Source organism: Indicator indicator, chromosome Z (assembly GCF_027791375.1).
Source record: "Indicator indicator isolate 239-I01 chromosome Z, UM_Iind_1.1, whole genome shotgun sequence".
Lineage (NCBI taxonomy): Eukaryota > Metazoa > Chordata > Aves > Piciformes > Indicatoridae > Indicator > Indicator indicator.
In genome coordinates, this window is record NC_072053.1 from 61390003 (window position 1) to 61404355 (window position 14353).

Consider the following 14353-nt stretch of genomic DNA (forward strand, 5'->3'; position numbering starts at 1 on the left):
ACTTCAGAGGTGTCCAGTGACAGTACAAGGGGCAATGGACACACACTGGAACACAGAGGGTTCCATGTAAACACGAGTGTAACAGTGTGAGAGCTGAAATCCCCACCCCACACGGACAATAACCAGGCTAGCTCAGTCTGGAAGCAAATGAAAGCTGGATTTACAAGCCAATCTACAATCTATGATGAAATGCAATGAATATGCATAGATAAATACTATTCACAACATTTACAAATATATACAATCAACAGAAAAAGCACAACCAAGCTCCCTTTGCTTTCCCTTTGTGAAGGGGCCTCCCCAAGGGGCCTCCTCCCCAACCCGAAGGACTCCCCCCAAACCCTCCTGGCAGAAGGCAGAGAGTCAAGAAGCGGAGAGGCTGTTAGATTTAGCTCGTCAAGGCCACTGTGTTATCTTCAGCCAGAAAAGAAGAAGCAGCCAGACAGAAGCCCGGCAAGTTGCAAACTCCGACTGCCCCAACTTGTTTTGAGTAATAGCTCTTAAACATTTCTATCTCTCCAATGGAAGTGTTTAGAATAATCATTATTCTGCTTTCTTACACCCAATAGTGATTTATTTACATTCCTTCACCTTCTCTCCTTGAACTTTGTGAAGAAAAATTAAAAAAAGACAGTCTTAAACCATCACAGTCTACCCCTTCTAAACAATTCCATTAGCTGCTACTACTATCAATCTAAACTAAAACAATATTTTCAATGAGTGAATAAAGATCACAGTCCTTTCCAGCTATCTCAGATGTAGATGATTCAAAAGGTTCAACTCACAGGAAAAACAGCAGACAGCTTGTTTCCTCACAACTGGAGTGAAGAAAGGAACAGGGATCCTCAGGTGACTCAGGACTCTCAGGGTTCTTAGGGTTCGTGCACCATAGATCTCATGGATTCTCCTCTTGGGCACAATGTCGTATTTGCACAACACTCTGGATTTAACCTCTCTCAGCCAAACTTACATTTCTTTGTGGAATACACTGAATTTCACCATTCTCTTGCATCACCCAATAGGTGTGACCAGGACCTTCAGCAGAAACTACCCCTGAGACAGGTTTGGCCTCTCCTGAAGGAGAAAATACCCAAACAGTTTTGTCTAACAGATTCTTTTCTCTGATAACAGGAACCCTATCACCTTCTTCCTTTTGTAACAAATCTGATTGAGCAGGTCCAGCTAAATTCACTGAACCTCTACTATTCAACCAGGTTGCTTGTGCTAAATGCTTCTCCCAGTTTTTCAGAGATCCACCCCCCATGGCTTTGAAACTGCTTTTCAGCAAACCATTATACTGCTTGATCTTCCCTGCAGCTGGTGCATAGTAGGGAATGTGGAATATCCACTCAAAGCTGTGCTCTTTGGCCCAGTTTTTTTACAAGATTGTTCTTCAAATGAGTTCCATTGTCTGACTCGATTCTCTCTGAAGTTCCGTGCCTCCACAGAAGGAGAACGAGGTAGAGTGATGTAGTCAATCTGCCAGGCTTCACCATACTTGTACTTGGACCATCGGTCACCGTACCACAAGGGCTTGATCCGCTTTGCCTACTTAATAGCAGCACAAATGTCACAGTCATGGATGACTTGTGTGATAGCATCCATGGAAATGTCAATGGATCTGTCACGAGCCCATCGGTAGGTTGCATCTCTGCCTTGATGTCCTGACGAGTCATGGGCCCACCGAGCTAAGAACAGCTCACCTCAGTGTTTCCAGTCAAGATCAGGATCAGAGTTTGTGTCCACTTGGGAAATTCTTGCAGCTAAATCTGCCTGATGGTTGTGTTGATGTTCTCAGTAGCTTTGCTCTTAGGAATGTGAGCATCAACGTGTCTCACTTTCACTGGGATTCTCTCAAGGCAAGCAGCAATGTCTTGCCAGAGATGTGCAATCCACACATCTTTCCTCTGCCAGCCATTCTTTTTCCAGTCTTTCAGCCAACCCAACAAGGCATTGGCTACCATCCATGAGTAGGTGTAGAGATAAAGCTTTGGCCATCTCTCATGTTCAGTTACATCAACAGCTAGCTGGACAGCTTTTACCTCTGCATATTGACTGGATTCTTCTTCTTCATCTCTTGCCTCTGCAACTCTGCGCATTGGACTCCACACTGCAGACTTCCACCTTTGCTTGTTTCCACCAAGACAACAGGAATCATCTGTGAACAAAGCGTATTTCTTTTCCTCATCAGACTGATCACTGTAAGTAGGAGCTTCCTCAGGACGAGTTACTCTCTCCTCTGGAGTTTTTGAACAGCTGGTGCCTTCTGGCCAGTCTGTGATCACCTTCACCAAATCAGGCCTTTCAAGGTTTCCCACTCGACCTCTTTGTGTTATCAGAGCCATCCACCATGCATACCAGGTAGCATCTGTTGCATGATGTGGTGAAGAACCTTTGCCTTTGAACATCCAATTCAGAACTGGCAATCTAGGAACTAGAGGAAGTTGTGACTCAGTTCCAATCACTTCAGAAGCAGCTTTCACTCCTTCATAAGCAGCTAAAATCTCTTTCTCTGTTGGAGTGTAGTTTGCCTCTGAGCCTCTGTAGCCACAACCCCAGAAACCAAGAGGCTGTCCTCGTGTCTCCCCTGGAGCTCTTTGACATAAGCACCAGGTTGGACCATTGTCACTCGCGGCCGTGTACAGAATGTTCTTAATGTCTGGACCAGTTCAGACAGGTCCCAGACCCATCGCTTGGACTACCTCTCGCTTGATCTGGTCAAAGGCTGCTTGTTGCTCAGGACCCCATTGGAAACTGTTTCTCTTTCGAGTCACATCATAAAGAGGTTTCACAATCTGACTATATCCAGGAATGTGCAATCTCCAAAATCCCACTATACCTAGGAAATGTAGAGTTTCGTTCTTGTTGATGGGATTTGCCATGGTGGAGACTCTGTTTATCACATCCATTGGGATGTGACGGCGACCATCTTGCCACCGCACTCCCAGAAACTGGATTTCTCTGGCAGGTCCTTTCACCTTGTCTCGCTTGATAGTGAAACCAGCTTGCAAGAGAATGTCAATGATTTTGTTACCTTTCTCAAAGACTTCTTCAGGAGTTTTACCCCAGACAATGATGTCATCAATGAACTGAATGTGTTCTGGAGCTCCACCTTTCTCCAAAGCATCATGGATCACTGCATGGCAGATGGTTGAACTGTGAATCCACCCCTGGGGCAAACGATTGAATGTGTACTGTATGCCTCTCCAGGTGAAAGCAAACTGAGGCTTGCATCCTCTGCTATGGGAATAGAGAAGAAAGCATTAGCAATGTCTATGGTAGCATACCATTTGGCCTCCTTGGATTCCAACTCATATTGGAGTTCCATCATGTGTGGTACAGCAGCACTTTTGGGTGGAATTACTTCATTCAAGGCACGGAAATCGACTGTCAGACGCCACTCTCCATTCTGCTTTCGCACAGGCCAGATTGGACTGTTGAAAGGTGAATCAGTTTTGCTGATGACCTTCTGACTTTCCAACTGACAAATCAAGTTTTGAATGGGCACCAAAGAGTCACGGTTGGTTCTGTATTGTTTGTGATGCACAGTTTGAGAAGCAATTGGCAATTTCACATCCTCTATTTCATGTTGTCCCACAACTGCAGATTCATCTGAAAGCTCAGATCTAATAGACAACTTGAATTTTCCTCCATCAATTTCTACAGTTGCTATTCCAAAAGTCCATTTGTAACCCTTAGGGTCTTTAAAACGCCCTTCTCTCAGAAAATCAATTCCCAAAATACAAGGTGCATTAGGTCCTGTTACAATAGTATGTTTCTTCCACTGCTTCCCAGTTAAACTTATATCAACCTCTATCTTAAACAACTCTTGAGATCCACCAATGACTCCCTGAATAGTTATAGATTCTCCCCCTTGATAATTTGATGGTATTATGGTGCACTGAGCTCCTGTGTCAACCAAGGCCCTGTACTTCTGAAATTCTGAAGTGCCAGGCCACTGGATGTACACATCCCAATAGATTCTGTTATCTCCGTTATCCCTTACCTCCCCCTGGCAGAAGGAAGGGCACCCCTAATTGTGGGGATTATTTCCACATGTACAGCTGGCACAACATCCAGCACCAGAATTAGAATCACTCTTGGAGCTACTGGAGTTGTCCTGGGAAACTGAGGAAGCGACAGCTACCCTTCTGGTATTGTTACCTCGGAATCTGCCACTCTGCAGCTCCGGCAACCTCTTGAAAAGATCAGAAGTTGGTTGACCATCCCATCTGTTCATGGTCTCATCAAACTGATCACGTAGAGTTACGCAGATACTGCCACGTGATTGCTTCTGCTGTCTGTTTTGCTTTAACCTATTCTGGAATGGCCTTCTTGGAGAACGTCTGTTCCTGACAGCTGAAACTTGTATCCATCTGGAGGAAGAGGAATAAGCATCATCCCCCTTCATCAAGTTGGATATGGAAGTTTTAAATTTCTCCTTCAGCTCTTTCATGCAATTCTCAATCTTTCCAGTCAGAGTTTCAGTGGATGAAACCAAAGAAGTACGTGAGAGACTATCCTCCAATTGCCTCATTTGGTCAGTGAAATGGCCAACAGTAGGAGGCACTCCACCATAATTTCTTGCCACAATTCTGCTTGCCAGAATAGTAGCATAATTAGGAGGAGCAAGCTTAACGAGCTTTTTGGCAAGGCCTGTTCCAACAGGAATTTCATCAGGATTCAGCATCTCATGATCTCTCTCACAGCAAACTCTCTCAGACACTTGATTCCCTCATCTATTGTGGTCCAAGGCTTAGGGTTCCATGGTAAATCATCTCTGCTGGAGTACCTCATAAGGACTGCCAGTAAGAGGCGTGCCCACAGAGAAACTTTACCAATGCACTTGCCTAGATGCCTGTCCATGCCTGTATCTTTAGAAAGTGCACCCAACTGGGAGGCCAACTTGTCGCCTACCACCAAGGCAGGGGCTTCCATATCAAAGCACCTGCCAAGCCAAGACAGGATTGGCTCAGTTCTTCTCTGATGTAATCCTTCCTCCCATGCCTAATTTCCTGTCTGGATGCATTAGCTGACTGTATGTCATCCTCATCATCGTCATCATCATCATCTTGAGCTCGCTGTCCCCATACTCCCACTGCAATCCTCCATACAATTTCCTGGAGTTCAGAGGCACTTCCAGCAGTTGCTAATTTACCAGGTCCCACATCCTGACCTACATCTCCATAATCCATGTGTGGTCTCAAGAACTCTGCCAGACTTTTAAGGCTAACCTTCTCTTCCTCATCAGAAGGATCCTTCTTAACAGAGGGACCCTGATCAGAACGATCCTGACCTCCTTCTGAACCTTCTGCACCCTCTCCTGCAGCATCTGCACCTCCTCCTGCAGCTCCTTTGCACTTTTTGGTGACAGTGGCAACCAAATTCACTGGTTTATCTTTCACATTCGCAGCAGAGTCAGCAGGAGCAGGCAAATTCTGTGCAGAGTCAGCAGGAACAGAAAGATTCTGTGCAGAGTCAGCAGGTACCTTTTGAGACCCTGCAGCTGCTGCTGTGTTCCTATCGGCAGCAAAGGGAAGAAGAGACTGTGCCTCATTAATGGCGCCTGCCTGAGTAATCACAGCTGTTATCTCAGATTCTAGCAAAGTTCCCGGAGCTTCTGGCAGAGGTCCTGCAGCTGCTGCTACTGGCTCTGAGTCAAGGTTATCGGCATCTTTCTCATAAGCCTTCTCTTCCCTGCACTTAATTGCGATCTCCTGGACTCTGTAATCAGAATCAGAACCTAATTCTGAATCTCTCTCAGCTTTTCTATGTTTCCTTTGACATCTAAGCAAGATGCTAGAGCAAATAGCCCCATGCCTTTCTCTATACAGTGCTACCAGTAGCCACATGACTACTACAACAAGCACCAGAATCAAGCTTAGCACAAAAATCAATTTAGGGTTCCATTGGTTCACATAATCCCCTGCAAGAGGAATAGCAAACTCAAATGCTTCTGCTTGCAGATTTGTAGTTGAGTTGTCATAATTTCCGAGTCAGATAAAACCAAAACAAAACTCAACAACTTTCAGTAACTTGTTCTCAGCCCAAAGAAACGACTCATATGCCACATATCTCACAATCTTATCTATCATGGAGGAAATGGCCCATTTATAGACCACCAGGGTCAGACAAGAATAAATAAAATGCCAAATAAACCAAAACAGCTTCATTTTGCTTCCTAATCTGAGCAGAAATAAATCATACAAGCAATTGCCTCATGTTGGAGCACCAAAAAATAATGTATTTTAACAGTGTGAGAGCTGAAATCCCCACCCCACATGGACAATAACCAGGCTAGCTCAGTCTGTAAGCAAATGAAAGCTGGATTTACAAGCCAATCTACAATCTATGATGAAATGCAATGAATATGTAGAGATAAACACTATTCACAACATTTACAAATATATACAATCAACAGAAAAAGCACAACCAAGCTCCCTTTGCTTTCCCTTTGTGAAGGGGCCTCCCCAAGGGGCCTCCTCCCCAACCCGAAGGACTCCCCCCAGACCCTCCTGGCAGAAGGCAGAGAGTCAAGAAGCGGAGAGGCTGTTAGATTTAGCTCGTCAAGGCCACTGTGTTATCTTCAGCCAGAAAAGAAGAAGCAGCCAGACAGAAGCCCGGCAAGTTGCAAACTCCGACTGCCCCAACTTGTTTTGAGTAATAGCTCTTAAACATTTCTATCTCTCCAATGGAAGTGTTTAGAATAATCATTATTCTGCTTTCTTACACCCAATAGTGATTTATTTACATTCCTTCACCTTCTCTCCTTGAACTTTGTGAAGAAAAACTAAAAAAAGACAGTTTTAAACTATCACAATGAAATAAAAAAAAATCACTTTGAAAGTGGTAGAGCACTGGCACACGCTGCCCAGAGGAGTTGTGGAGTCTCCATCTCTAGAGGCATTCAAACCCTGTCGGGACAGGTTCCTGAATTATTTACTCTAGGTGATCCTGGTCTAGCAAAGAGGTCAGACTAGATGATCTTCAGAGGTCATTTCAAACCCCTACCATGCTGTGATTCGGTGATTATAACATATAATGGTTCAAATACACCTCATCCAGGAACTTCTATCCATAACAGTAACTGCAAATACTAGACTCGATACTGTAGCTTCCAGTAAGTTGCCTGATTTAATGTTTCAGGAAAGTAGAGTAAAAAGACCCTTTCAGGTACCTTAGAAATAGGGGAAAAAAATCACCTTTTTTAATTGACTTCCTGTATCAAAACAGTTGAAATTTAGATCAAACTACTTACCAAGGTTCTTTTCTAGCCACTGATGTCCTTCTATCAGTTGATCAATTAAAGCAAAATAATGAGTAGAGGCTTCATCAGGCATGACCCATCCTCCTGTTACTATTTCAAGTTGTCCATCTTTTATTAACCTGAAAAACATGTACACTGTGTTTAGAATCTTGCTAGAGTACTTTCTTTTAAACTAGAAAGGATATTTCCTGCATAGATCATGAAAAATATATGCACCACAGTACTGAAGGCAAATTGAGTGAGATACCTAGATATTGCACATTTCAAGCACTACTAGTATCTCCAAATCTTTGATCTACTATTCTTTTTATTGTTTTAGAGAGCTGATAGAGCTTCAAAGTTTATTATACCTATAAAGGCTTCAGACCATCTCTCTCATTACAATGCCTTCTTGAAAATAGATTATGGGATGATCCAGTTTATCTATAGGATGTCAGTGAACATACAATAATGTTTCCAGCATCAGGTGACTTCTACAGTTAACTAATTTAAGCACTTATATTGCACATCAGCAAATAAATGTTTAAAGAAATCAACAAAGAAATACAACAAGCTTACCAAAACTTAGTCACGTTATATGTAAGATCCATAAAAGTAACGAAAAACATACATCAAAAATAATCTCCAGTGCAGCTTCTGTAAATCTTACATCATTTTAAGCACTACCTGATTCCTTGAAAGGACACAGTTCCCTGGTGACTATCATTTACTGTTTGGTGTTTCAAAAAATAATCACTATGCTATTAATACTCATACCTTGTACACACATTCTTAAACAGGTTCCTATGCTATTCCCAGTATTTCCAACATTAGTTAACCTTGGCAGCTGTGAGGCTCTTACAACCTTACAGTATACTACAACCCATGCATCTTGAAGGAGAGTATGAGAAGGAAGGGAAATCACTGAGATGAGCTTAGAACTGCTGGATCCTGACTTAGGGAAAAACAAACAAACAAACCCCCAAACTATGTCCTTACTTCAAGTTTATCGAAGCAGCACACTATCTCAGTATCTAAGCAAACTCTCTACTTCCGTGTTACACTTCAACTTGTGATTTGAAAAAGAAGAGCAAAGGTGTAGAGTATGTACTCCTTGACCATTTAAGCAGCAGTGTGTTTGTATTAAAATACACATTTAAAAGCAAAAAAATCTCATTTCAGAACTGTTGTAACTGAAGAAAAAAAAATCACCATATATAAATAGTTAATATGAAAGACTATTTTTATTCCATTATCAGTATTTTTTAATAAGTTTACAATCACAACTCCATTACAATTCAATGACATCTTCATGGACAAACAAAAATTTTTAGTCAAGTTTTTCAGCAGCTTAGTAATTTGACTTCACTTCTCTTAGTGGATTTTTATTTTCTAACTAAAAAATCCCAAACAAACAACAAAAACAAACAAACCAAGCCTAAAAAAATAGAATTTCAGTAGTCAGTCACTCTAGCACTTCAGCACTGTAAAAAAATGAGATCTCAAGTTCAGAGTGCAGTCAGATACAAATTCTCAGAAAATGCCACAAGTAAGAAATAATTCAGTGTTCAAACCTTTTAACAGCATCCTTTTTTTGGCTATCTATTCCATCCCACCATTTTGAAAAGTAAGAAATCTCAGACCATATAAATTTCCTTTGGTTGTCTTCTTGCAGTTTTATAACCATATTATTTAAGATATGTTGTGTCTGATCTCTGAAGTAATCATCAAAAGTCTTTAGCCAACCTAAGGGAAAAAAATATTAAATTTAAAGTTACTTTCAATAGTCTTAAAGACATGCCTTCCTCCTACTCCCTACAAAGTTTTGAAGCATTTTCTTCACATACTGTGGAGAGCTATAAGCACTGAACTCTCCAGCAATTTATTTTCACCAAGTTTAGATATTTTATTTATCTAAATACATAAATATATGGATTAACAGGCTTTCTGCTTTGAGCAAAATAATACACAGATTAAAAAAATATATAATTTTAATGTTTTATTTAAGCACAAATTAAATAGTTGAAAAGAAAAAAACTTACGCATCTACAAACTGATTTTCCTTGATAACTTTCACTAGATTTCCTCACCTTACCCATCAGGAGAACTGACAGGGATCTACTTGAGAGAATCCAACTGAGGGCTACAAGGACAATTAAGGGACTGGAACACACATCTTATGAGGAAAGGATGAGAGACTTGGGGCTTTTAAGAATGGAGAGGAGAAGACTGAGAGGGGATCTAATAAATGCATATAAATATATGAGGACTGGATGTCAAGAAGGAAGGGACAGCCCCTTCTCACTTGCACCCTGCAACAGGACAAGGGGCAATGGATGGAAACTGCAGCACAGGAAGTTCCACCTCACCGTGAGGAAGAGCTTCTTTACAACAAGGGTCACACGCTCCCCAGAGAGGTTGTGGAGTTTCCTTCTCTGGAGACTTCCAAGATGCATCTGGATGAACTCCTGCGCAACCTACACCAGATTATATGGTCCTGCTCTGGCAGGGGGGTTGGACTGGAAGATGTCCAGAGGTCCCTTCCAACCCCTAACATACTGTGATCCCCTAACAGATTATCTTCCCAGCCCAAAGCCTGTTTCTAACAACACACTCCTCCAACACTCCTTAATCCTTCCTAATATCTTTGCTCTTGTTTCATGTCATAAAGCACCTCATCATTCCACCTTAAGTAAAACAACTGGACAAAAATCCCTACTGGTAACATTCCACACCTAAAGCTTAAGGAGAAAATAATAGGTACTAATGATATACCCCAGATCTTGAGGGTAAAGAAATAAAACAGAGGAGCAAATAAAGCAGCAGAACACCTTGCAGTACATGTTTAGACTCATTTATGAATAAGGGGTCTGTTAGCAATAACTGCAAACAGAAATATGTTATAGCTGCATAGCTCATTAGAAAATATATCACCGAGGTGTAAAGGAAAAGACAACTTTAACCACATATTCAGACCTCACAGTACTCAGCCTTTCATAAATTCTTTAATCTCCTTCTAAAACCTTGCATGAGAAAGTGCATGCATCTTCCCATAATCTGGAAGGGAATGTTCTTTCCATAACTGAAAACAAGCAGACAAGCCTGTCTACTTAACACATAATATTCCTTCTCTTCTTACAAGTTCTTGTCATGTATGAGCATTCTCATTCAAGTCCTTCCAAAAGGGACTCAACAGTTGAACATAAGAAAGTAACTACTGAAGAATGCAAGTGATGTTACAAATTGGTCCTATAGCATGCATCCAAATTTTAAGATTTTGTGAAAGTTTCCACACAGCATGAGGATTGTATTCCAGACAAATATGACACTAGTGATTTTTCTCTGGTTTATCAGTTTTTGTCTGCAGAGGCACTGTCATTCCAGCACAACACCAGTTTCTCATAAGAAGATACATGATTAGGCTGTTCTGAAATGTTCTGGAAAGCAGTTATGCAAATGCAAAAAAATTGATAGTATTAAAAAAATAATTTAGGTCTGATAGAATAAAAACACTTTATATTGGATAGTCTGAATATAGATTCAGAAAGGATACATTATGCCTTATTTTAAGGATTAAAAATAAATAAAAATTAAATAAAACCACTACATTTCAGGTAGCATTGCAGAGCTTTTGAAAAAACTAAAGCAATCTCTGCAACAAAAACTAGCAGAACTTCAGGTTTTGGATTTCTAAAGTGTATATTTCAGTTAGTAAAATACATACAGATGATTTTTACTATTATGCTTAATTCTCAGCTAACTAATTTATGGGAAAAAAACACAAGTAACTGTATTGATAGCTAAGGAAGCAAAAAAAGGATCATAAGCTGAAAGACAGTGTCTCAGTTCTTAATTACATCCATGCTCCACTTAACATGCGATGCCACAGTCGTAAGATTTTTTTTCTGAAAAGCAATAAAGATGAACAAACATGAGTTCTCACCAACGGCTCTGAGGAGTTTAAGCATAATATATGTGTTTAACTGATCACACACAGGCACACAATAATAATGTAAACACTAGAAATAAGCTTTAACTTATATTTTGGTTAAGTATGATTACACATAGAAAGAATTAAACATTAGCTCATTTGTAGATTCAGCAAATAAAAAAACCTTATTTAAAGTATAGAGTATACATATAAATTTTTTAATTTAGAAATGCTGCATCTTCATTCTATGTCAAAACTGAACAGAGTAAATATACAAGCTGATGCTTTACAGGTATTTCTGACAAAACTTCAGTGCTAATTTCATGCCCAAAAAATTATTTTCAATAAAGACGACTAGCTTACTGGCCAAGACTGTGAAACAAAACTTGAAAAACATGATCACAGGATGTCAGGGGTTGGAATGGACGCAAAGATACCATCCCCAACTCCCCTGCCAGAGCAGAACCATACAATCTAGGTCAGGTCACAGAGGAAGTCTCCAGAGACGGGCCTTAAAGTCTCCAGAGAAGGAGACTCCACAGCCTCTCTGGGGAGCCTGTTCCAGTGGTCTGTGACCCTTGTAGTAAAGAATTTTCCCCTGTTGAGGTGGAACCTCCTGTGCTGCAGCTTACATCCACAGCTCCTTGTCCTATCACAGGGAGCAAATGACAAGAGCCTGTCCCCTCTCTCCTGATACCCAGCCCTCAGATATTTATAAACACTTATTAAACCTCCTCTTCTCTTTTCCAGACTAAAAAGTCCCAAGTCCTCTCCTCATAAGGCACGTGCTCCAGTCCCCTAATAATCCTCGTAGCCCTCCACTTGACTTTCTCCAGCAGGTCCCTGTCCCTCCTAAACCAGGGAGCCCACAACTGAATGCAGTCCTCAAGATGAGGTCTCACCAGGGTAGGGTAGAGGGAGAGGAGAACCTCCCTTGATCTGCTGGACACTCTTCTTAATACACCCCAGGATCCCATTGGCCTTCTTGGCCACAAGGGCACATTGCTGTCCCATGGATAACTTGCTATCCACCAGGACTCCCAGGTCCCTCTCCACAGGGCTGCTCTCCAGCGTATCACCTCCCAACCTGTACTGGTGCAGTTTATTATTCCTCCCTAGATACAGGACTCTGCACTTATTGAACCTCATTAGGTTCCTCTTTTCCCAGCTCTCCAGTCTGTCCAAGTCATGCTGGATGGCTGCACAGCCTTCAGCTGTATCAGCCAAGCCTCCCAGATTGGTGTCATCAGCAAATTTGCTGAGCAGACACTGTCCCCTCATCAATGTCATTGATGAAGATGTTCAACAGCACTGGACCTATCACTGATCCCTGGGGCACTCCACTAGTTCCAGCTGGACCTGGCAACATTGATCACCAGTCTTTGAACTCTATCTTGTTACCAGCTCCTAATCCACCTCACTTTCTGCTCTTCCATCCCACACTTCCTGAGTTTGCTGACCAGGACATCATGGTCAAAGCCCTTGCTAAGGTCAAGGCAGACTACATGCACTGGTCTCCCTGAATCTACCCATTCAGTTATGGCATCATACAATGCTATCAGATTAGTCAAGCAGGATTTCCCCTTGGTAAATCCATGCTGACTACTCCTGATAACCTTCTTCTCTTCCAGGTGCTTTGAGATGCCCTCCAGAAGGTGCCACTCCATCATTTATCCAGGGATGGAGGTGAGGCGGACTGGTCGATAGTTCCCTCGAACCACCTCTTTCTTGCCCGTTTTGAAGACTGGAGTGACATTGGCTCTCCTCCAGTCCTCAGGTACCTCTCCTGTCTGCCAGGATTTGGCAAAAATGACGGAGAGTGGCAGAGAGAAAATATCAGCCAGTTCTCTCAGCACTCTTGGGTGCATCTCATCAGGGCCCATGGACTTGTGAATATTCAGTTTATGTAACTGATCCTTAACCCAGTCTTCACTGACCAGCAGGGAGCATTCCCTCCTCCAGGCTTCCCCTCCTTCATCCAGGGTCTGGAGTATATAGGGGAGTTCAGTCGTAGGTGTAAAGACTGAAGCAAAGAAGGCATTCAACAACTCTGCTTACTGTGCATCCTCAGTTATCAGGGCTGCCTCCTCGTTCAGCAGTGGCCCCACACCTTCTCTATTCTTCCTTTTCCTACTGATATATTTGAAGAAGCCTTTCTTGTTCTCTTTTACTTCCTTTGCCAATTTTAGTTCCAAGAGGGCTTTGGCCTTCCTTACTGCCTTCCTACATACCCTTAGTTTTCCCAAGTGACAAATCCTTTCTTCCATAAATTTTAAGTTTCTTTCTTTCCTGAGATTTCCTTCAGGAGCTCCTTGCTCAGCCACTGTGGCAGTTTAGGCTGGGTGCCCCCTGCTACTGCCACATATGTTGCACCTCTGGTGTCCTGAATGTCCACCCAATAGGGGTGGACACAGGAAACAGCCCATAAATCCTGCCCCCTATAAATCTATCTGCAGTCATTCTCTTTCTCTTTCTTCCCTCTCTGCTCCCGTGGGAGATGCTCTCTCTTATTGGGTAATGGTGGGGGAGTATCTCAGGCCTCTTAGACCTGTCTAGGCCTAGTGCCAGGAGGAGAAAAGGGGGGGGGGGGCAGTCTCAGACCTGGCCAGCCGGAGACTTGCCTAGCAGTGGGAGGGGGGAAGAAACAGCCCTGGGGGTTTTGGGTATACCCTCAGGTGGGAGAAGGGAAGGATTGGGAAGCTTTGAGAATTATGTAAGGGGCTTTGTATGCATTGGGATATTCTTTGCCACTATGCTTTGTAGTGTTTTGTAGTTTCACCAATTGTTTTTCCATTTAAACTTTCCATCACTCTCCAATCCGTCTGTGTGAGTGTCATTCTTTTGTCCCTTTTGGGGAAAGAGACGATCTGTCTGGCCTCAAACCAGGACAGCCACGCAGGTCTCCTAGCATGTCTATGCAGTTTTCTACTCAAGGGAACACACCTAACTTGGGCTTGGAGGAAGTGGCCTTTAAAAATTGATGAAATTTCTTGTGTTCCTTCACCCTCCAGGGTCTTACTTAGCCCATGGGATTTCTGCAAGTATGTCTCTGAAGTGTGCAGAGTTAGCTCTGCAGAAGTCCAGGGTTGTAACTCTACTTGTTGGTCTGCTTCTACCCTGTATAATATTAGCTCCAACATGTCATGATCACTGTTACCAAGGCTGTTCCTGACCTT

General features: G+C 42.3%; 1 protein-coding gene across 1 annotated transcript in view; it reads right to left on the minus strand.

The window, feature by feature from the left end:
- The window catches only part of MAN2A1 (mannosidase alpha class 2A member 1), a 140121-nt gene that overhangs the window by 93897 nt on the left and 31871 nt on the right, over window positions 1-14353 (minus strand). The window contains exons 4-5 of the mRNA XM_054397387.1: window positions 8821-8992; window positions 7259-7386 (exon numbers count right to left, since the gene is read on the minus strand). Of these exons, the coding sequence (XP_054253362.1) occupies window positions 7259-7386; window positions 8821-8992 (300 nt within the window). The remainder of the gene's footprint in view (window positions 1-7258; window positions 7387-8820; window positions 8993-14353) is intronic.